The sequence below is a fragment of the Melospiza georgiana genome, chromosome 1, assembly GCF_028018845.1.
Source record: "Melospiza georgiana isolate bMelGeo1 chromosome 1, bMelGeo1.pri, whole genome shotgun sequence".
NCBI lineage: Eukaryota > Metazoa > Chordata > Aves > Passeriformes > Passerellidae > Melospiza > Melospiza georgiana.
In genome coordinates, this window is record NC_080430.1 from 43,877,065 (window position 1) to 43,901,634 (window position 24,570).

At 38.1% G+C, this 24,570-nt stretch overlaps 1 protein-coding gene across 2 annotated transcripts in view; it reads right to left on the bottom strand.

Moving 5' to 3' along the window:
* The window catches only part of CPNE4 (copine 4), a 229,979-nt gene that overhangs the window by 43,689 nt on the left and 161,720 nt on the right, over nucleotides 1–24,570 (bottom strand). For both annotated transcript variants that reach the window (XM_058018865.1, XM_058018857.1), the window contains 3 exons: nucleotides 10,065–10,163; nucleotides 1,126–1,212; nucleotides 503–562 (listed from right to left, as the gene is read on the bottom strand). In XM_058018865.1, the coding sequence (XP_057874848.1) occupies nucleotides 503–562; nucleotides 1,126–1,212; nucleotides 10,065–10,163 (246 nt within the window). The remainder of the gene's footprint in view (nucleotides 1–502; nucleotides 563–1,125; nucleotides 1,213–10,064; nucleotides 10,164–24,570) is intronic.

The following is a 24,570-nucleotide window of genomic DNA, read 5'->3' on the forward strand; positions in this document are numbered from 1 at the left end:
ATTAAGTATATTAATTTTTAGATACATGATAAAAAAAAAGATCAAGCCCACATATCATTTCATGTTTCTAAATGTATTAACCGGAAATACAAGAAACTGTATTTCTATTTACAGCCCTGCAAATCCTTTCACACCCTGTTCCTTGAAGTGAATAGCTTCTGAGTACATTCTAAATTAGAGCTGTGTCCCTCTGTAGTGCCATCTTACTTGGTAGCTATGATTGAGATATGAAACACCAGTGTTTACCCCAGGCTGACAGAGAAAAGTCCCTGGCTGGATCTCTCTGTGTGTGACTTTCAGTATGGCACAGTTTCAGGGGAAACAACTTGCTTTAACAGAGGACTCATTCTGGAAAGGAAGGCTGGCCCTTGATACATTTTGCAAGAAGAACTCAATAATTTACCAAGGAATGGCATGTAAGAATCATTTCTCTGAAAGTAATGAATTGGTATCTAAGGGGATTCCTTTTCTTCAAAACAAGTTAGAGAAGTAAGACACTTACTGTAAACTGTATTTGGCAGCCTCCCATGATATAATCTAAGAAAGAATGCATCTTGTGTATCTGCAGACAAGAAAACAAGACATTGAACTTAGCTGTGTACTCATAAAACATAAGAGAGCTGCCTGAAAAAAAAATTTGGAAGGAGGAGAGGGACCAACTGAAAATAAGGTAAAGGGAGAATCATTAAATACAGTTTGAGACAGAAACAAAACTATAAACAGTAAAAAACCATCTAAATCTACAGAAAGGAAAACAAAAAAGTAGAACCATCATCTCAGTGGGAAGTCAGAGAAAATTTTACTGTTTGTTTAGGAGAAGCAAGAGCAATGTTGTGGATATAATGGAAGCATTACAAGGGATACACACAAAGTTGGAGAGCATTTAGGTGCTAGAGTTTAGTATTGTCTTTTCCATTGTACAAGAGCAGGGATAGGGCAAGAGAAATGAAATGAGAGTTGAGGACAGTCAATTTGCTTCTGAGATTCAAGTCCTTGTCTTTAATTTTTGTAGGGAATAGTTTCCTTTGCTATTCTTCAGGCAGTTCCACTTTGTTCCAAGCACCATTAAAATGTATCACTGAGATCTTAGTAAAGAAACAGTCAAAGAGCAAAACATATATTTACCTTGCACTGGTTAAGGATGACAATGCCTGAGTTCTTGTAGTTCTTCTTCTTTGCTTTGTACTTGGGGTTAATGCATTCCCATTGTACCTGTGAAAAAAATAGCAATCATTCTCTGCAGGAAAAAAATTGTATGTACAGATTGAATAATTAACAAAAATTGCACTGCCCAATTTCCACAGTTGACTAAATCATTACAGATGATGGTGCACAGAGAGGAAAAATAATGAAAACTGTTAACTATGCCGAGAATAGTTAATAGAAAAAGGCCCAGGGCAAACATCAGTCTTGGAACATATACATGTGGATATGGCACTGAGGGAGACATCCAGATTACTTTGTTGTCATCTTTCAGTCTTGTAGTTTGAGATGTTACATAAGCAAGATTGAGGATCTTTTGAGACAACAAAAAAAGAAGGAACTTAATACAAATGAAAACTGGAGACAGTAACCTGATGCATTGTATTAACTACAAAACTGTTGTCACACTGACTTTTGTATTAAACTCATGATTATAAAAATTCTGGTCAGCAATCATCTCACTTTCTCCTTTAAGTCTGATAGCAAAATAAAAAGTTAAGAAAATCAGTAAAATGTTCACAAAGATGCAGCTAAGTAATGATATATTTGAATTTTACTCCCAAGAATATATAAATACCTTTTTGATTTTTTTTCATAGTTTTATTTACAAATAATCAATTTTACAGCACAAGTGTCTTACCTTGTAACTGAAATACATCTCCTTATTCTTATAACATGTCCCAGGTTCTTAATCATTTCCACTTGAAATGTCTTCCTCTGGCATCACTCTCCTTCAGGCAGAGTGATAAGGCCAAGTTTTCAGACCCTCATCTCTAATGTTTACAGTATTATTCATGTCTTTTACTGCAGGAGTAAAATGTACATTTGTACATGCAAGTGTCTATTGGCATTTGTACATACAGATTTTTATCTCTATTGTGCTCTTACTGTGGTTAATGATAACATGACTGTTTCCCTTCAGGGAGCTGTTCTCAAGCATGGAGACAAGACGTCAGACTGGGTAACAGAAAGAAATACAATTCCAAAAGGAAGCAGAACGATCTATTATCTAAAAATCTCTATTATGACATTTTGAAATGAAACATGTCTTAAGTGTTACAGTGTTTTGCCTACAATGAAAACCTGCCTGTTACAATACTTTGTCTACAGCGAGGTATGTATGTGATATATTTTAGCAAAGTGTTGGAGCATGAAAAACTATTTTTACTTTGTGTTCAGCCCCAGAAATTTCATCAAGCTTCAAACAGCAATTATTTGGATGTCTCTGAAGTATTCCAGACTTAGAGATTTTGTCAAACATCAAAAAAAGGGAAGGCAAAACATATGGCTTTGGAGCAATATGAGACCATTCCTGCACAGGGGAGGAGAGGTATCTTCATCACTCTGAAATGGAGACAGGCGACAGAGTGAAGAATAGGAAAAGACAAAAAAACTGTTCCAACTACAAGAAGCACATCTGCTTGCTCTCCCAGCTAGCCTACAGCTCAGTTATTTGTCTTGTGAAACAGATTTTCCAACTGAGAAGAAGGGCAGATACTGACCCTCGTGTTCAGGGGAAATCCTCTGTAAACATTTTTTCTCTGCTCAAGAGAAGCAGTCAGGCTCAAGAAATAAAATCCCTTCTTTCCCAGCAAAGAGAGTGCTCTGTAACACAACACTGGAGTGCAATAAGCTCATATTTGGGTCTGAAAGCAAGGCAAAAGCACTGCCTAATCTTGATAGGTTGCTGTCAGGCAAAATGGTTTAACACACAGCTGTCTGCACACTTACTCAAAGCATTTCTACAGAGAAATCATGCTGTCCGTATTTCATAGATAAACTGCAATATATCAAATTGAAAAAAAAAATAGGAGACAGGATTTGCATTCCTCCCTTTGACACTAAAGTACACTGGAGAGGTGCATTAGCTTTCCCCTGAACATCCAAGGTGAACATCCTAAATTCTGGCATCCTCCAACATGAATATTTTTTCAATGTGCATATTTAAACAAGGCCTGACCTATATGAAGCCATATACTATGCATATAATTTAGCTTCTTAGGAAAAGGATTTAAACCTGAAAAAAGAAATTTCCATGGTATTTTTATGGAAGAAGTTTATAACAAATAAGGACCAAAGTGGCATAGAACATAACTTCAAGAGAGAAAAGAATATCTCAGGTTCCTTTTGCTAGCTGTAAAATGCAATTATGAATGTTCACCTATTTTGCAAAGCATTTTGAGATATATGGATAACAATCTCAGTAACTACTAAAGCTCATTAAAATATTCTATGTGCAAGTCACTAACATTATTGGTTTATATGGATAATACAGCAAAGGATAGAACAGACTAGAAAATTTACAGAAAGGAGGAAAACAAAAAGAAAGAAAAATTTTGCACTTATTAAATCTATTGATGATAGCATAACGAAGGGAAGGGAAGAAGAGAGGAGAGAGAAGACATTTCCCAGTTCATAGGCTTAAAAAAGCCAGTAAGACTGTTTTACACAAAGCTCAATCTTCACTTACCCACCAAGATCCAGTTCTGGATCCTTGGCAACTCCCACAGTTGAAGCTAAAGATGTAACAAGCATCATTTGAAGGAAATTCCCTATACAGGTCTTACTGTTTATCCAGCTTTTAAAATGAGAACAGAGTTCAGAATACAGCTCTAAGCAGGTAAGTAATAATGAGAAACAATTCTCAAATATTTTGCTTGCACTATTGAAGCCAACCTCAATTTCCAGTCTGCTCCTACATTCCCAGTATTGATTTGGTATCTGACATTGTTTTTTATTGATCCATTTTTGCTCTTAAATTAACTTTTCAGTGGAGAGGAAACTAATGCAATAGTCTGCAATCTGACACTAATGGTAAACATTGTGAAGTTTGGATTCGTCATTCTGAAAGTCACTTAGCATTTCCTCCAAATGCCTGACAGCTCTGGGCTGTGCAAGCTCTTTCCCTATCAAACAACACAGAGAATCTGAAACAAAGCTACCTGGTTTTAAACTATCTACTGTTAATTTAAGTAATGTTGCAAATGTTGGTAATGGACTCCCAAGACTATACTGTGCTGGTGTTTCTTTTACACACTTAAATTTAAACCACTGCGTGGAGAATTTCAGAACAAACTCCATTCAGCTGCTCTTCACCGAGAGTCAGTGAACTAATGCTGACACTTGGAAGGTCCCAATCCTCTTGTGCCTGTGATGAGGAGACACAGATCCCTCAGTGGGAGATGTTACTCTGCACTGAAAGATACTGTCTTTCCAAACACCCTTACTCCTTCCCTTACAAAACCTCCAGAAGAGAGACAAAAGCAAACAATGCAGCCACTTATGCCACACACCAGCAAAGGGAAGTGGGGCTGGCTAAATGAAGGCAACCATTGCAGAAGCAAAATTTGGACAGTATGTGGCACAAGCTATTCAGAGAAAGGACTGAAGGTGTCAGGAGAGTTTCATGTTCCCCAAGGCCAGACAAATGACAGCAGATGCTTTCTCTGGGACAGTGCTAGCACAGCAGGACATCAGGTAGGCCTGTGAGGAAAGGGTTAGAGAGCTTTCATTGCTTGTTGTACGCTTGCGGCATAGCTCATGTTAGCAGTAAAATGTCCTCTTGCCTCCCCTGCACTTTAGTTTCTCTTTTCTTCCTTCCTGTTCAGCTGCTGCAATGAATTGCACAGTTTGTGAATGACAAAGGAGGCACTGCAGTCTAATGGATGGGGCAAAACCCCCAATCCATAGCAGGCAGCATTATATCCTGCACTGGCTCTTTCTGATGCCTAAAGAAAAACAAACCACTTTTGTGTGAACTGAGTCTCCTCCCACATGGAAGGCTGCTTTTTTCCTGCCATCCCTCTAGGCAAGAGCACAGGATAGTTTTGTGGTTTTTTCCTCTCTCTGTTCAGAAACACATCCACCAAGAGAGAGGAGCTGCCTTTAATCACAATCGGAGGTTTCCTTTGAAAACTTGCCCCTGGAATGAAGTGGAAATTAAAGCATTTCTTGTTTCCCCAGTGTCCCCTGCACTTCTGAGGCTGTACCAATGGTTGCCTCCTGACAGGGATTTGGCAGGTGCCTGGTGTGGCTGCCCCCTCTGCTGCCCTGTCTGGGGCCAGGAGCAGCTGCTGATGCTGCAGACAGCCCTGGGTGAACTGGGCTGTCTCTTGATAAAATTGGAATTGTCCATAGGTGTCAATAACACCTTGGCCCATTACCAAGAGCTTAAAGGTCTCATTGTGCAGAGTCATCTGAAGAGCTAGCAGATGGAAAGCCCTCCCTAATAACACCCTGAACCTGAGGGAATGTCAGTGGAGATGAGAAGTACAGTAGGATCTCTTCCAACTCTTTCATTTTGTGTGTGTGCAAAGGCACATGTGTCCATTTTTTATGTAATACAGGAACAGATTTTTCCCTTATGTAACTCCTGTGCTGCATGGGGATTCAGGTGATTTCTCTGACTTTTTTTCCTCTCAAATCCCTCTGGCTTTATTGCCTTGATTAAAAAAAAACCCAAAAAGTGATTTTTTCTCATTAGTAGAGGATTCCTTCTTTCAACTATAATAAGCTTTAATAGCATTTGCATTTATGTAATCTCAAGCTTCTTCTTGTCCTGTTTAAATATGCTTGATAGATTAATATTAGAATACCTTAGAAACTGCCACTGTACACACATATTAAAAACATATATTATATGTATTCTTGGAAGAAATCTTAAGACACAATAAACTAAGAGTACTTATTAGTATTTCACTTAAAAAGATAAGGATGAAGTTATTCTTACTGTGAGGGGTTTTTTGTGTCAAGATTATGATGAAAGAGTAAATAAAAAAGTTTGAATGGTGGAAAGTGTTAAGAGGAGATCTAGAAACCACAGAATTACACTTTGGAAAAGACTTCTAAGATCATTGAGTCCAACTGTTATCTCAGCACCACCAATTTCACCATTAAACCATGGTTCATGCAAGGGCTGCTTCAGATGTGCACTTGAACAGGAGGATGTCCTTGTGCCATTTTCTATTGGTGGCCAGTATGAAAACAGGCAAGATGTCAAAACAGAACAGTCTGTGACCATAAGATAATTTTTATGGAACAGAAACACATAAAGTTATTATCCTGAGGTTGTTTACAATCAGAAAGTCTCCTTAAAACAGAAGAGCAGCAAGTTTTCCCAGAATTCAGTCCTCTCAGTCATGGAGAAGCACCTAACACTCTGAAGGAGTGGTAATGCAAGATTTGTAAACCTCACCCAAGACATACCATGTTCAGAAAAGAAATTCATAAACAACTTATGCCACTTCTGATCAAAACAAGTGATCTCATTCAGGTAAGGAATTTTCTCTTCACACAATACTGGTTCAACCACTCAGAAGATACAAGTGCTAGATTCACAGCATTTATCTAAATGATGCCTGGTCTCACACATGCATTTCTGAGAAATCTCACAGCCAAAGCAAGCCAGTAAGCTCATCTGAGGCTGACACTCAAAACTTGGGATAATCAGTACATAGTCCAGGGATGGAAGAGTCTTAGAAGCACTACCAGCTCCTTTAAGTAAGCAGGTGACACATATCCATTCTGTCCATCTCAAGCAGTTCTGTAGCAGTTGATAGACTGGCTACAACACAAAAATATCTTTACTTTTAGAGGGGGAGGTTAAAGAATGGGTCAGAAGGCTCTGTGTTTTCTGAAGGATGAACTATGTACAATTAAAAGGCAGCTTCAACATCATTGTCAGCTCCTCCAGAGATGAGGTGAGCTGGTGAAATGGTGAGAAGCACTAGCAGCTCACACCACACAGTCCATGCTGCTCACCAGCACGAACTGTGGTACTCCCACTCTCACTGCTTAATGCATCTTTGACAACTTGTGCTGCTGATTCCAGCCAATACAGACATTGCTGATGGGCAGAGATGGAGATCTGTGCCACTGCTGTAGCCTCCTTCAAAACCACACAGATATGCAGCTGAAGCTTAATCACAGTTCCTGGATCTCCTATCAATGATCAATGTTCCTTCCAATTCTCTCCAGTTTCCTGGGAAAGTGAAAAATCATGGCTGACAATCACTAAAGCGTTTTGATTATCTTTTGACAGAGCTATAGCAATGTACTGTAGCTGGCTGTAAAGTCTACTGCACAAAAGAAAATATAACCAGAACAAGAAGCTTCACTTCATCTCCTTAGCAACTCAAATAGGGATGCCAGACCTGAGCCCCACTCTTTACTCTGGCTTCCAGAGCATTTGAGATGAAGTTCCAGCCTTTGGCTCCCATCTTGACACTGTTGTGATGCAATGTGAAAGAATACTAACATCAGGGGCTGGAGGATGTAGTTTTATTCCTCTGACTGAAAGGAGTACATGGAAAAGAATATTTTCTGAGGCTATGAAAGGGTCCCTTCTAGAAACAAAGCACTATGCTTAACCTACTCATCTTTCCACCCACATGTAATTACATTTCTCTGATATGGCCTTCCTTATCAGAAATAGCTAGCAACACATCTACTTGAAGGCAAAACACCTTTCTTCTCTATAATTTTCTCAAGGTGCACTGTAACCTCTTTATTCAAAGTAAACACTCCACTGCACATGCTTTTTCTTTAGGGAGGCTAAAACTAAAGAAAAGAACTGACAACTGCTAATCACACTACTTAATGTTGAACAAAGGATGTTGACATAGACTATGCACTAAGATGTTTTTATGGGTCCACAGACAATGGAATATATTGCCTTTAGCAGCAATAGTTCTTTCTCCAGAATAGAGAAAAATGAGATAGGATGAGGGAGGGACAGGGAGAGAGTGAAAGGGAAATTGCAGTCTGGCTCCAGCCAAGTGACATGGCTTCCCACACGACTGACCTCTCCTGTACAACATGGGATCACAGTATTGTTTTCTGTAAGTACCTCATCTCCACCAGGACCTGCTCAAACACCTACTGCTTGTTCTTGTCTATTGTGCTGTTAGTGCTCACCAAACCCTGACTTCATCAGGGGCAAGAGCCATCTAGCATGTGCATTTATATTTCTAGACGACTATTTATCAGCCACTTAAATGACTATCACTTACTATCTTATCCACTCAATCTTGTTTTTCCTCTAGAATAGGCTACAAAACAAGGATTAGAAAAGAGGAGAAAGGAAACTGAGTCCCACCTTGATGGCAACTGTGTCCCATGAGAATTAGTTATACCAAGAGCAGGGTTTTGCAGGTGCAAGCCCACAGAATAACTTCACAGCCACAACAGAGTGAGAGGAACAGGGAAGAAAAAAGGCACAATTCCTAGGGCATGTGGAGGAAGACTGCAGGTAAAAGGTTACAGGTGAAAGACAACCTGCAGAATGGCAAATGGCAGGCCCATAGCAAGAGTAAGATTCAGACATACAAACCACAGGGCAAAATTAGAACTTTTTAGGACAGCAGTCTGATTCTGTAGTGACAACCTAAAACAAGAACTGACAAATGGCTGCATTAACTTCTTATGCCTCTGAAAGAGTAATCATCCTTTTTGCTAGCTGAGGATGAAAAAAAGCATACTATTTTTCCATCAGAATAAGGAATGTATCTTTTATCTTGCAGAGCCATTCCTACAATTCTGGACAACAAGGCTCTTGTTTTGGCCAACAAGCTGTCTCCTGGGAAGGACCATGATGTGGTTTTAAGACACTTATATTGAAAATACACATCCTTACCACTCTCACGCAGGTACATACATACCTGAGACAGGTACCTGAGACTCAGGTATTTGTATACAAATTTGGAGTGTTGTCACATCACTGGCCTTGTTAATGTTATTTATTCTGGGATTTGTTTACCTCCTTATTTCCACTGAAATTTTGTTTGATAAAAGTTTTGATCCTCTGACTTGATTTAAGAGAGCAAACAGGGTTTCATTTACACTCAGGTTGTGTTGAGAAGTTATTTATAATGGACTAATATATGACTGATGCATATCAGCAGTATTTTACACACGAGCAGCATTTGCCAAACTTTAGTGTATTCTAAGAACTTCAACTGAAAACATCTAGAAGAGCCATAAATGCTTCTTGACCCATGGCATAGACTGACTGCTTACCACTTATCAAACACCTTCTGACTCTGTGTTAGATTGTTGTTAACACATTATAAACAGAACCTTAATAAAAAGCCCAGATAAAGCTTATTAGGCATTTGTGTTTGGGGTTGAGATCATAGCAACAGTGGAACAATGAATACAAATTATCTGCAGGATCAACATTTTTAACTCCCCCTCAGAGAATTTATCAAAACTAACACCTTTAGAAGTAAGTAATAATAGAAAATTATGATTTCTGGAATTAGACATGCCAAATCACTTATCATATTAAGTAATTATTATCAACTGCAATTTGAAAAGATCAGGCTGACATAAAGAAGTGAAATTATTGATAAGCTAACAATTTCATTTTTCCTTAGGGCTGTAAATCATGAAACACTTAGAAAACCAATTAGTTTCACCACGATGGGTTCTAGATAAAGCTGGCAGCAATGAATGCAGCACATGAGAAATGGAGAGAGATGGAGAATGTCCTTCACCCAACAGAGGCCTTTGGGACAGCAGGGAAATGCTTTGAGTAGCCAGAATGGGCTTTGCAGCACAGCACCTCATGGAACCCATGTGCTTGGGCCCAAAGGAAATAAATCTTAGCAGAAAGAAATGCCTGTGGAATGGGAACTAGGAAAAAACCTTAAAGTATTTCAGGCATGAACGTACAAGAACAAATGTTCTTTTACATTTTCAGATTACTGTGCCCAGGTAACAGTAAGACCTGTGGGGGAGATCAACACAAGTAAATGCTGGGAAATGATGAGGCAATGCCATCTGCTTTATGGCAGGATTGTCTGGGGCACACTGCTCTACAAAGATTACATATTGAGATTGCTCAGGTGGTTCCCACTTACCTGTCTTCCCTCCATGGCTCCTCGCATTTCCTTAAAAGTTGAGCTAAATTCTCCAATGAAGTCATGCTTGCCATTGGAATCCCAGTCCCAAACTATGCACTGAGGAGACAATAAGGAAAACAACAAATGAGCACGTTTTTCTTCAGACAGAAAAGAGATTTTATTGAAAAACACTACAGGAGAAATTAATATGCACACTGGGTGGAGTGTTTTATCTAAAACAAAATCACAAGACATTAAAATCCTATTCTTGTTCTGATCAAACTAAAATGGCAAGTGGAATCTCAACACAGCTTGCTGCTGATAGTTCTGTGTTATGGAGTTTGCCTAATGAAGCATGTATTTCAGAAGGAAAGGATTTCTCGTCTGCATCATTTTGCTAGGTGTGAAAATACAGGATTATGTGTATTTGCATATTCATGGTCAAATGGTGTCCCAACTTACCTTGCTGATTGTGCTTTACAAATACAAATTAATATTCAAAACCCTGTTTGCCTTGGGCAAACATTACTTTTCTCATTTTTACAGTCAGTGAAGGTGAGACAATAGTTACAGACATCATTTTTTGAAATGGCTTTGAAATTATACACATCAGTGTTTGGTGACCATATCTTGGCTGTTTCCCAGTGTTGCTCAACAGTGATTATACAAACCAAACCTCACTGGTAGACTTGCCTAAATTCATGCATAAAGATGAATATCTCAATGAGTTCAGCTTTGAGAATTTTTATTTTACAGATTTTTCTAAATACAACTCAACTAGCCAAGACAGAAGCACATACCAATAACTACATGCTTTGCTAAATTGTAATTTTAAAACTGCTCCAAGGACAACAAAGGGGCTCACAGCTTTAAAGAACAAAATCCCAAATTCTGCCTTATGTTCTCTCTAGATAAAGGTCACATGCATTGACTGAATCTGGAGGTCTTTACTGAAAATGCCCTGCTAAAAAATACCTTTTAGGGTTTTTTAAAAGCAGAAATGTGTCATCTGCCTTGTCACATGAGGAGTGCACTGTTATATTACTATCTGATGGTTCTGAGGGTAACAGCAGATAATTTTTAACAGTTTTATCTGCCTTCTTTGTCTCAACGAGGCTCAGTACTTTTGACCCAGCACTGGTGGTCAGACAACACAAGAGGAAGAGCAAGGTTTGCTCCTCAAAGACTCCTCAGGCCAATTGAAGTTAGCTTGATCCAAAGGGGCACTGAGTTCACTCAGAAGGAAACTGAAATCCGTGGATGTCCACTGGATTTTGAGTTTTAAATATTTCAAAAATAAAGGCATTTTATTAAAACAGACTTCCCTGCCTACCAGTTATGCTTTCTAACCAGTCTGAATAATCCAGTCAAAGCTGGTAGGTGGACAATCCCTTTGGAGGTTGTGGGAAAGACTCTAAAAAGCTTGAGATTTGGACCACCCTATAACCTCCTATTTTAACTGCCTTCTTTTTTTTTTTTTTTTTTTTTTTTAATGCAGGAATTCCAGACTAGAGGAAGATCTCCAGATCAATATGTGAAAATATTTTACTCTAAGACTTGGAGATACTTTTTTTAGCAGCTTTGACATTTATGGGGTGGGTAGATGGAAAAAAGGGGAAATTCCTGCATGTGTTTGTTTATAGGCTAAATTTCACACAAGAGCAATCAAATAAAAGTGGGTTTCTGATTCTGATAGTGGTAATAGTGGCAGGGAAAAACCTAGACACAGTATTTTCAACACTAACAGTCCTGGAGTATTCTTTTGGATTACATCTTCCCTAACAATTACTCTCTGTTTCTTATCAACAGAAAGTTTTTACATGAACTGGTAACAAGAAATAAATCCAAGAAAAACTAGTTTAATTCACAAAAAAATTCCTGAAATCAATTCTGTTTCATAGAGCTTGAAAATTTCATTTGATTTTTTCTGTGAAATTTCTTGATAATATAAAAAGCTTATTTTTTATTGAAATTACTTTATAAATATACAATAAAGAATGGATTACACAGGTGAAGCATGACTTATAATTTTTTTTTTATGTAATGGTTGCAAAAGCTATTTAAGATCTTAAAAGTAATACTAAATAAAAAGATTTGTCAAAATGCCATAGTAAATTGCTATAAATGTGCAAAAAGTGTAGTTTTAGTAATGCTGGGAACTTTGAAAACAATGTTTTTGAAAAAGTTATGATTTCACAAAGAAAAGGAAAAAAAAGAACTCTTATTATAAAATTATCCAACCAGATTTCCTTTTCAGGTTCTGTCTTTAAACTCAATTGGAGCATAAATACAAGAACAGATCCAAGGTTATCAGAGTTGTCCAGGAAAAGGTACTTGGAAAAATTTCTATTAGGGTGCTGACTCGTACAGAGAGGGAAAAGCTCTGAGTGCTTATTTGTGGTTAGAACTTTGAGTGGAGAGGAGCAAAGTTAGATTACATATGAAATGTCCACTCAACAGGGATGCAACTGCTTTTTCTTTCAAGCTGGAGGTTTTCTAACTTTAGTTTTCAGAAAGCCAGATGGTACTTTAATCTTCATATTGGCTTAATGGAAAAGGCAAACAATTACAGAATTATCTCAGTGCCATTTGTTCTATTACAGCTAAGGGAGAAAGGGGATTCCTGTATGTACATCCATTATGACTTCTTTTTTTTCCCCCCAAGTTTCACATCTGGCTGTAGAAATTAATTGCTACTGTCTGAAAAACATGTTGTACACAGTAATGATCTCGCATTTTAAATGTATGTGAAAAGCATTTCTGAAACATAGAACTAATGTGGTCCAGACATTTTTATAAAAACCAACTCAGACAGATCAAATAAGCAGGGAAGGATCTTTGCAAATAATCCACAATCAGGTAAAGACCACAGATGATAACCAAACCAAGCATTATTTCCCTATGAAATACTTTACAGGTTTTTTGGTCTTTCTTCAAATCAAATCCTCCACAATGTAAATCATACTTTAGCTTTAGGCAAACCTTAATGTGTTCTTTGGGTCTCTACTCCTTGAGGTTGTTAAGTAGATGATTAACAGTATACCTACACTCTATTAAAAGTCTCATTAATTTAAGGAGGCTTTCCATACACTTAGTTTGAACGCTGGTAAATCAGTGTTGAGATAACTTGTGAAAGAATTCAGTTTCCTACCTACAGCTTACAAGCTCCAATACAGGGAATAAAAACCTCTGCTAATGCTTCATGGTGCTGGAATAGCACTGACTGGAATGATGGAGAACATCTTTCCAGTCAGTGCTATTCCATCAGCCTGCATGATCCTATCTTCCTCCTTAAAATACCCACTGAGTGCAGGGAGAGGGAACCCTATGCTATCCTTAATAGAGCTAACCAGTAGACTGAGTTAAAATGACATCAGAGGATCACTTCTGGGTATCCACATCTTCATTCTTTCAGCTCTTGTAAATACAGCAAAATGAGAGATTTCTTTCCAGGCTGAAATGGAACATTTCACTGGAGAACGTCCATTAAAAAAAAAAAAAAAAAAAAGATATCTCAGTTGGATGCTGATGGAATTTTTCCCTGGTTTAATTTTCAAATTTTTTACCAAGATTAGATTTGGCCAATACTCTCCCTACAAAGGACATTCAAGAAAGATTGCATTGGCACTGGAGCTACAACAGCACAGGATTCTCTGGCTGATTTTCCTAATGCTTCCCAGAAAATGGCAGCTAGATTAATCTCGCTACCTCTGCATGAGCAACAACTCACATGCATGATTTCTGATTATATTGAGACTTTTCCCAAGTCTTGATACTAGAGCTGCCAAAATTCTGGTACAATTGTTATAAAATAATTCTTCCCATAGTCACCATCCCAGCTAGCTTTAACTACCAGAACTAAGTAAGAGAAAAGTCTGGCTACAGTAAGCATGTGCTTATGTGCTTGTGTGTCTGCAGATACTGAGGTTATTTTTCCTACACAGCTTCTGAGAAATGCTTGAAGTGATTTGTCCCCATTCGAGTTTCACAATGAGAGAACTATTACATACAGCACCTTTGGGTATGGGTAATGGAGAGATGGGGAACTTAACAGTGTAATTTATGATCAAGCCCCAGACATGCTCTGAAGGTTAGTTTCTAAAAGACTGGCAGTGAGTCTCCTGACTAAATCCTACCAGGAGGCAGCTGACAGCCAGACTGTGGAAATGTACTTCTTGAAAATAATCCATTCAAGTTTCCCTCAGCTAGCCAGACACTTCAGATTATAGCATGCACAAAGCCAGTAAAAAAATGGAATATTCCCAATCTTGCCAGCCTGAGTTTCTCCAGCTCTGTGTGTGTATGTTCAAAGTCCAACTATGAAATGTTAGCATGGCTTGTGCTGGTACTGCCTTGCCACTTAGCTGGAGAGGAAGAGTGTTAGACAGCCCTCCTGACAACCTAAGAGCTCACTTCACTTAAAACACTTGGATAACTTGTGACCAAAAGATACTGGCTTGGGTGGGAAAGAAACCCAAATCCCTGGCCCACTCTCCAGCTGCTCCATGCCAGCAGAAGTGCCAGACAGAGAGAAAGGCAGCAGCCTCAAGCAGTCACAGTCAAGTCCCTTGAACAGGAGGCTCCCTACCCTGATCTGGCTCTGATCTAGTTCATCTGTTGCATCAAAAAGGAAACTTTTCTCTGTGTTTTTACTTCAGTATGTGACCCCTGACATTCAATAAGGAGTGGAAGCAATACCTTTCATGGAAGAGAATTCTCTTTGTCCATTAATTACCTGTTGTGTCTAGCTGTCAGAATTCAGGACATCCCTGTGGCTGTCCTGGATTGCTCGAACCCCTGCCAGGGGGCTCAGAGACCTTGGCACAGAGCCCAAGACACCTGTGACTTTGATTATGACCCATGGAAAAAATCACCAACCTTATATGAGGATCTGCAAGCCACGAAAGTCTAAGTAGAATAAGAGTTAGTTTGTCACAGGGTGAAAAATAGATTTTCTGGGGTTTTTAGAATGGAGGTTCAGGAGGCAAGATGGAGGAATCTGGGCACGTCCAGTCTTTCTCCTTCTTCTTCTTGGCCTCCATCTCCTGCTGTGATGGTGGCACTTTTGGATTGGTTTAGAGTAGAAACTCACTGTCTAACATAGATGATAGGTATTGGGAAGTTATTGTAAATAATGTACACATAGTTTTTAGTGTAAAAAGATAACACTGCCCTGAGGGTGGCCAGTGTGCCTCTGTCTGACCTGCTGAGCAAACCTCAGCAGGCCAGAGAAAGAGTTTTATAGATAGGAAACAATAAACAACCTTGAAACCAAGAACTGAAGAGCTCTGAGTGCTTCTTCGACTGCTGGGCTGGGAAAAGAGACTCTCTAACACATCTTGGGGTCACTCTGACCAGCTGGAGTCCCGAGACCCAGCTACGTGTTAGGGTAAAAGTACTGAACAAAGTGGCTAAAATTCTGTACAGACACTGCCTTGGATGGTTCTTCCTTGCATTTCTGTGAAACAAGATATATTGTGGCAAGAAGGAGAATGCTTACTGTTGGATTTGAATGGAATGAATTACAGCCCAGTCATTAAGTTTTTACCAATTCACTCTAAACTAAAATAACAGCACAATAATTTTTATTGGTAGAGTTTGTATGACACTATGTTTCAAAGAAATAAGGTCTTAAGACAACATCAGTGACCTGCTCTACTTCTTGTAGCCCTCTGAACTGCAGGAGGTATGTGGTGGCAAAAGGCTACAAACAACTGCTTCTTTAGTTCATCCTCTAGTATCAATGAAAACAAAAAAAAAACCTAACCAAACAAACAGAAACCCCAACACACACAAACCCGCCCCCCCAAAAAATGCCCAACTTGCCATCCCACATCCCCCTGCTCCCCTCAAACCCCCTACCAGATTGAGAAGGTGAAGAAAATCTCAGAAAAAATGTACTTGATTATCGAAATTATCTTTCTGGAACAGTCTGTCTCTCATCAGGGTTATTACTTCTTAATAATGAAGCAAATATACAACTGTACCTCCCTAAATTATCCATACCCAGTTTGGAATACTTAAAAAATGTCTTTTTTGTAGGAAGACCTTTTTCCACTACTTACCCATTCTCCCCACTTGGGTATTAGAAGAACTATGTAAAACCTTCAGTATAAAAGAAAACACTTCAAGTTATCCTGTTTGTCTAGTTGTGATGTTCCAAAGCCAAATTCTACATTTTAAACAGCACAGTACAGAAATTTGGTTTTTTTCTGATATATATATATATATATATATATAAAATACTCCACTCTTTTCTCCATTCGAGTTGGTCATCACAGTTTTATCTTTTCAGTAGTAGGGTGTCGCAGACATTTTTTCACAGAAATCCTTTCTTTCAGATTTCTGCGTCTTCTGGAGGGCAGAGGCCTCAGAAGAGAATGTAAACAATTGTTATCAGCTGCTGTAGAATGCAATGAGATGCACCTTGATTGGCTCATTTCCTATGTTTATAATTAAGGGCCAATCACCAGTGCAAGCTAGGGGACTGAGTCCCTGGACACAACTTTGTTTTAGATTTCTTTTTTTCTATTCTTAGCTTAGCCAGCAACCTCTGCAACCTCTCTCTTTATTCTATTTAGTATAGTTATAATGTATTATATATCATAGATCAATAAATCCAGCCTTCTGATCTAGAAACAAGATTCACCGTCTCTCTCTCACCAGCAGCGACCCACTCAGGATGCTGTAATAGTAGGGCTTCTCCAGAAAGTGAAAATAAACTTTTAAAGTCTCATTTCCAATTTCCTCTGAAGTTGGTTTCCAGTGAGAATAGAGTGAAGCAACTGAAATGAACCAATGTTTCTTGCAAGTCTCTCACTGGCTCAAGTAAAACCTGCTTCAGAGCACTGTAGATAAAATATTTTAATTTTTTCTTCTCAGAGAGATTAACTCAGTTCTTCAAACTAAAGTACTCAAAACCCCCTGAACTAATGGAGGAAAAAGAGTTCATATATTAAACTGTTAGAATACCTGTAGCTTCTGTTAAAGCTGAAGTAGAAGCAGATTTCAAAGTCTTCTTTTTGACTACAGAGCAACATTTTTTTGAAAACCACATCTTCTATTCTTCTGAACCAGAATGGACTGACACCAGTTCATTCCAGCACAGCTGAGTTTGCTCCTCAAACATTAGGTGAAATACTGGCTCCATTGCAGGCAATGAGAATTTTCACATAATCTTCAACAAGTGCCAAGATTTCATTAACACCTTTGTGCCTCCTGTACATAGATGGTGGTAATTGAGATGTTAAAAGTTCATAGTGTTTATAGTGTTCTACTGGACTCAGGTCCTTTGCCTGTTGAAGGACACTTGAGACACAAACTCATTAATAGCTTCTTGGTTAATGCCAAGAGATCCTGCATTGCCTTTGACATGCTGCAGTTATTATAGCAGCCAAGACAGACACAAAACACAAAGAAAATAATCTGCCTGTGTATATAAACACATGGGAAGTTTGATTTTAAAATTTTTGCCTGGAGAGAAGAGTGAAGGGGAGTTCTTATTTTTCTACAAAACAAGGCAGATACTCTGACTCAAAATGGAAGTGAGTAATTTTTGTTGACAGCTGTGATTTGGCACCTGTCTGAGTCTACTTCAGTTCTTGAAAAGTAAAAACAGAGACCATTTACAGAACCCCTTTCACTGAACCAGCCTCTCTACACCGGCACTAGAGGTTTAAGTACAGCAGCAGTGGCTCAGCAATGACAGGAATCCTCACAGGTGGACATTGCCCTTTCTTGACAGCTCACAGCAAGTAAGGATCATCAGGGTCATTCCAAAACCAATTACTTAAAACCACAGCTTGTTGATTACCCTTATTTGTAATGCAAGGGTGCCTAGGAGCCTCAAACACAGTTCTTTCAGTGCTGACTAATGAAGCCCACAGATACTTCTCTGAAATAGAGAAATATGCTACAATAAGGTAAACTATGTGAGGGAGAACTTATAACTGGATTTTCAATGACTCTCTGGGGTTTTCATGGTGAAAACATAAATAAGCTTCTACTTAACAGTCTAGGTTTATGCAACAACACCCTCAGTATATTTACAAGCAATCAAACAGTAATTGAACAGGTTCAGCATGGACACAAATGCATGCACACTTCCATTTCTGCAGATGAGACCTAACATACATATAATGTGCTCTGTCTCTACCTATATCTCTTGGTTTTCCATAGGAAACATGGTTTAGAATATTATTTTAATAAACATTTAGAATTGCTTCATGTTTCTCAATTGATTTCATGTCCTCTTTATACCAAAAAATTTCTATGTTTGAAATCTCTAATGGTCTTCATTTTAGAACTTACATCTGTGTAGTTCTGTTACACTTTCTTTATATTAAAGAATTCCATGTTAATAACTTTTTTTGGGCATGTCTGTCTAAAAACACCCCTAGCAACTTAATATGCAACACAGAAATTGGGCAAGTTTTTTAATATCCTGCTTTTGGTCATGAAGACTTAAATTGTCCAACAATTAAGACAACAGGCTGGACTATTTTTCAGGTGAGTATAAAATGGTGACTTTCCATGTCAATCAAGCAGATTTAAGTTTCTGAGACTGTCTTTGGCCCTGCAGTCCACAATGTAATGTGCAACATTTTTTCAGTTATGATGAACAAATAGCAAAATGTAGCAAGAGCAAAAACTTCTGGAAATACTCTCCTGAGGCTCCTGTTGTGATATTATCAATATGCCTCCTGTAGTTTTCTCCATGAATATCCCTTCTTCTAGTTCTCAATCTGTTCTGTCCTTATGCAAAAGAATATTTCTAAACTTTTGTGAGAGATGATAAACTAGTGTACTGACCCAGCAGCGCCTCCTCCCATTAGATGTATCTGAGATTTCTGCTCATCGAAGTTACTAACAATTCCCTACATAGTAAAAAAGAGCATTACTCATTGGCAGACCTCTCTGGGTTACCTCTTGGAGAAGCTGAAAGCACAGCAGTGAAATTCACCATAATTCACGTCTGCATATCTAAAAGCTCTCAGACAGAACAAAATTCTATCCAGTTTCCACTATCTACTTTCAGTTCCTACAAAAAGCTTGTTAGCTTTATCTTGCCCTCTGAAAAGCAGCAGATAAAAATCAGCCATTGCCTTGTATGTCAAAGAGGAAAGCAAGATGGTGATGGAAGAGTACAAAATGCTCTTCCACACCAGAGCAACATCAAGCTGTCCCCAAACACCAATTGTAATAATGATGAATGTTTACAGAAAGTAACTGATTACACTGTTTGTTCTGTTGTCAGTCAGTGGGGGACTTAATGACACATCTCTTGGATATCATTACAAAAGAATGACCTGGCAAACAGGTTTAATGGCCCTGAACTGGCCACACTATTCAGTGCATGATAACACAGTGGAGGTGGGTCTTCCCAATTATGGGTAAGTTCTAAAATGAAGACCATTAGAGATTTCAAATATAGAAAGTTTTTAGTATAAAGTCGACAGGAAATCAATTGAGAAACATGAAGCAATTCTAAATGTTTATTAAAATAATATTCTAAACTATGTTTCCTATGGAAAACCAAGAGATATAGGTAGAGACAGAGCACAGGCCATTATAACAGAAATGGCTAAAGTAACCTTAGAGATCAATGTTAAAGGTTAAACCTGAGCTTAACTTAAGGGTAAAGGTCTGAGAATAAAGGTCACAGTTCCTTATCTCATAGTCACATACTTGATTTTTTAAATCCTTAAGAAGTTTCTAATGAACACTTTGCGCTTCTTTTAGCAGTCATCTCCAAGTGCAAAGGGCCTCATTTCTGGGATGTGTTTTTTGTTCATTTGGTTTATTTACTTTTTGTTTGTTTTTCTCCTGTTCTAAGCTTCAGTTAGTGCTTTCACACAGGTGCACAGATGCTTCAAGGTGAGTCCTCCATATAACACCTCACAATTAGTGCACAGAACACACAGTTGGAAACAAAACCACCAGCCCTTTTCAGCACTGTTTTAGTTTTCTGTCCAGAGTCACATTTTATTTCCTATGCTGTGTTTAGTGTTGAATTCATCTCCCTGCACTGAAAGCATCTCCATGAAGAACCTAAATCCCTGCAAAGCCACAAGTACCCAAGGCAATGTACTATTATAGATATCCAGTAAAGAGTTAAATTAGGATGACATGGTGCCTGGATCTTCTAAAAACATCATGTATCAGCTAAAGAGCAGTTATTTTCTTGGAAGCTCGTGAAACTGCCAAAACTGTGAAACAGCAACACTTGACAAATGTAATATTTTTTATGTAACTGCTCAGGTTTATGTGGGATTTTATATACAAAAATTTAATATGCTGGTTTCTTGTTTTGTTCTTGTACTGAGTAGAAAACAGCACTTTAACATAGTACATTAGATTTCTATTTAAATCTTTGCAGACTTCCTTTCCTGCTTGTATTCCCCTTGCATGCATTCAAGTGTTTAATAAGTGTTCTCCATAATTACATATTCTTAGTAGCTGCTCTATATTTTCCAGGTTTATCTCTTTCCATAACAACAGATGTGACACTTGGTACAAACAAGCAAGTTGTATGGTGGGGTGGGAATGTGAGGGTGAGCATCCTGAGAAAGCTGGCTCAGGAGCAGGGAGCTCTTGCATTTGCCTATCAGGTTTGTTTCCAACATCTCAGGGAAAAACAGGCTGAAAACCTCAAGTGCTCAACATCCTGGTAACCCTGCACGAGTGGCAAAGCTGAGGGGGTGGCCATATATGAATAGAGCAGTCTCTTCTGTAGGAATATTTTATAAGGACAGAGCCATGGAAGGAAAGGAGAAAAACAGTGGCAGAAAATTTGCTGTGGAAAATAGAATCACTGAGGTTTCCACATGGGTGAAATGATCTAGAAATCAGATGAAAGCTTCAGCCTAATGAGGTAATTGAGTGCTTTGCTGTAGCATCTGGGGAGGCCAGATTCTTCCCCTATGAAGATGAGGCACTGTAAAATATACATATATACTATAACGTAACATATTATAATTCTATATTAATGAAAGAATATAGAATTAATTTATCAAAAATGGTATATATATTTAGAATATATACATAATATTATACATATTGTATGTATGCATATAATATATATGTGTATGTACATATACACATATATATATATACACAAAATATATATTCTAACATAAAATATATATTCTAGAATACACTTTATAGAATATATATGCATTCCAAATCAACAATTAAAATAGTATTTTGATCTTGCCTTGTATGAGTCCTTCCCTGCTTTTTATCAGGGAAACATGATGTTGTTTAAACACTGACTCATAAGGAAACTCAGCTACATACATTGGAACTAAAAGAAGGAATCTGACAGCTTTCTGTAAGTGTAACAATATTACTAAGACACAAATAGTCTGCTGCACACTAAGTGCTCCAGAAAGCAGTTGCCTTAAATCACTATTGTGATTTTCTTTTGCTAAATATGCAAAGCGTGCACAAACAGTTATTAATTTGATTAATTTTCTTTCCCTTCCTCTTCTGAACCACCTAAAAACAGATGATGATTTTTTGGTGAAATTATATCTTTATTTTGAAGAGTTTCTATGCTTATCCTGTTTCTCACTCAAGAGCAATATGTTGTGACTTAAACGAAAGTTTGAAGTTTGGTACTAAACAACCTCAACAAAGTTCTGCCCTATACACAACACAGGAAAATGAAGAGCCCAAAATGCCCAGAATCAGTGATGAGAAGCTCAACATTAAGATTTTCAGTAAGGAAACATTCAAATTCTGTTTCTTGGCATGTCTTCCCGTGACAATAAGAGGCGATTGTGTTTACTATCAGTTTTATTTTTGGGATTTCTGTTTTTCTATTGCATTATCAGATTTCTAACAGGTATGTGTCTGTTTTGAAAATAAACCTGTATCCAACCACTTTTCTTTCCTTTAAAATAAAGAAAGTGACACATGGCTATCATCAGTGTCATTTGAATAAAGTGGCAGAGATACACCTTCATCCTAGCCTCAAAAGACAGGATTTTGGCAAAAGATACCAGTGAAGACAGACACTGACTTTATTTGGGTGAATCCTTAGGTAACAGGGTTACAGGGTGGGCTCTTCAGCTCAGGGAAAATCCTCTACATACAGGATAGGATCGAAGCTCGCTGCAAAAATTTTCTGCTGCAACTCCAAGTGCTGCTGCTGCATCTGTGATGTGCCAGAATACTTTTTTTCAAAGGACAAGAGAGCTGACCCTGTTTCCTGGCCTGATTCCAGCACAAGCAATTAAATTTCTGCCATGTCAACAACCCCTGCAGTTCAGGCTGGCACAGAGATATTCGCTGCTTCCTGCCCCGAGGTGTCACTGAGCACTGATGCCAGCTCGTGAGGAGGTGCCAGAGTCAATTCCAGAACGGAATTGGGCTGCCCAGCAGCAGCAGTGCATGAAGCCTTGCTCACGTGAAAGATTTTGCAATTACTGTGCTGAAAGCACCTAGGATCATCACTGCTCGTTGTTCCACCATCATCTCTCAGCAGCTGAAAATCTAGCTCCTTTTTGTTATTGAAAGTGACTAAGTGTCAAAGAACAACTTAAAAAGCATATACTTCCATGGCATAACAGCATAGAAGGACAAAATGAAAACATATCCACCCATTTTAAGTTTCCTCCTCTGCATTTCAAATCTGTTCTCAGGGTGTTGAGGAGCAATGGGAAGAAATGAAAGAAAATGTCTGATTCCATGAGAAATTCCTGTAAAGATAAACCCCACACATTTCAGTATGCTTGCTCTCAAGTTACAACTACCCACTAACACACCCCAGACTGAAGAACACAAAAAAGTAGTAGGGTTACCATACTTGACTATTTTATAGCATATAAACCCAGCAAACAGTTTTGGAGAAAAGCAGCAATGCCTGTTTCCTGGGTTTAGCAGAGGGCTCCTGCGTTTTGAAGATGCCAAGAAATGCTGCATTTTGGAAAAGCAAGAACTTCCCTAAGAGTGGAGCTGGCACTCTAAACCCAGACTTTCAATAGCTGATCTCTGTATTTGTACTCCAAATAAGTGGTAGGAAGTAGCAGTGCTCAGCTATGTAAGTATCTTCTCTGAATATGCAATCAGGATTGCATGAATTACAAAATTATAGCAAAAAATAACTGAAGGTGAATAAAAAGAGGTCTGCTTAAAACTGAGCTGGCAATTCATTCCCTAATGTTAACATTATGTCAGATTAATGTGCAATTTCCTTTGCGTTTGGGAAAATCATGTAGGTGCAGACATGTTCTCATTACTCTGCTAGGTGAATTAAGAAGCTGTCATTAAAATAATTACCAATGGAAGAAGAAGGGGAATCAAACATTTACTTCAATGTAATTATAAACCCTATTTCCTACTAATGTGGGTAATTTATCTTACTACTATTAAAGGAAATAGAGTAAAACATGTGCCTGTATCAATACCCTATTAAACAACGATTGCATATCAGTGAAAGAGAGACCCTACACACAGCAGAGTATTCAGGCAGAAAGAAGTGGTTATTCCCTCTGCTCTGCAGATAGTCTCTGAAGACTACCCACAAGGAAAATTAATTTAAAAAAAGATCCAAGTCATAAATACCTTAGTTCATCCTATGAAAAAACTGCAACTGGAACTAATAGGATTTTCTCATGTCTTCTCTATTTCACCATGTTTCTTTTCCCAAACGAAAAGTATGTTATGTTTGCCCATTGTCTCTGTACAGGTTGCCACTTCTTATTTTCATTTATTTAGGTAAAGCAAAAATGCACTCCATTTTTAACAGCTATGAAAAGGAGGTGGAAGAAAAACTTATGAAAATCATGTCAAAATCCACATATTAAAAGTAATAATAATAAAGAATTTGTAAATGTAAAGAATTTGGTAGTTGGGCATTCTTCCATACTAGGAAATAGGTTTCCCTATAAAACAGGAAAAGAGAAAACCAAATAGATCAGAAAGACACAAGAGAACTACACTAATCAGTTAATCATTCTGATTTTACACTGCTAATAAAAAAATATCTCTCAGATTCAAACTCAGATTACATGGTATGAGCTTTTTTATTGAGGATGTGTGCACAGGGGCTGATATTTGCAATGAGGGGTCTTGGCAGGTTCCAGAGCACTTGGTATCAAAAAGAGCTACAGAGAATAATGTACTGAGCTTTACTGGATGCCTCTGACGAGTCACCAGTGCAAAGATTACTGGTGCAGTGACTACATTTCCAAGGAAAATACTGATAACTTTAGGGTCCTATTATGGTAGCTGAAATAAAGCATATTTTCTTAAAATGCAGTCCCTTCTACAAATAACTGATGATTGTTACCCTTCCCATTTCTGTGTTTTTCAGTGCTTTATTACTGTGAGCCACATTATCCCAAACCATTTGTATAAGGCTGTGGACTGCAGGTGGCACCATTATGTCATTATGAAATGAAACAACATTATTCCTGAGACAGGTAGGCAGAACAGAGTACTCTAACCTAATTAGGGACCTACTCTGTGAATATGAGGTGTGCAATCTAATACTAGTCCTATATACATATAGGAAAAA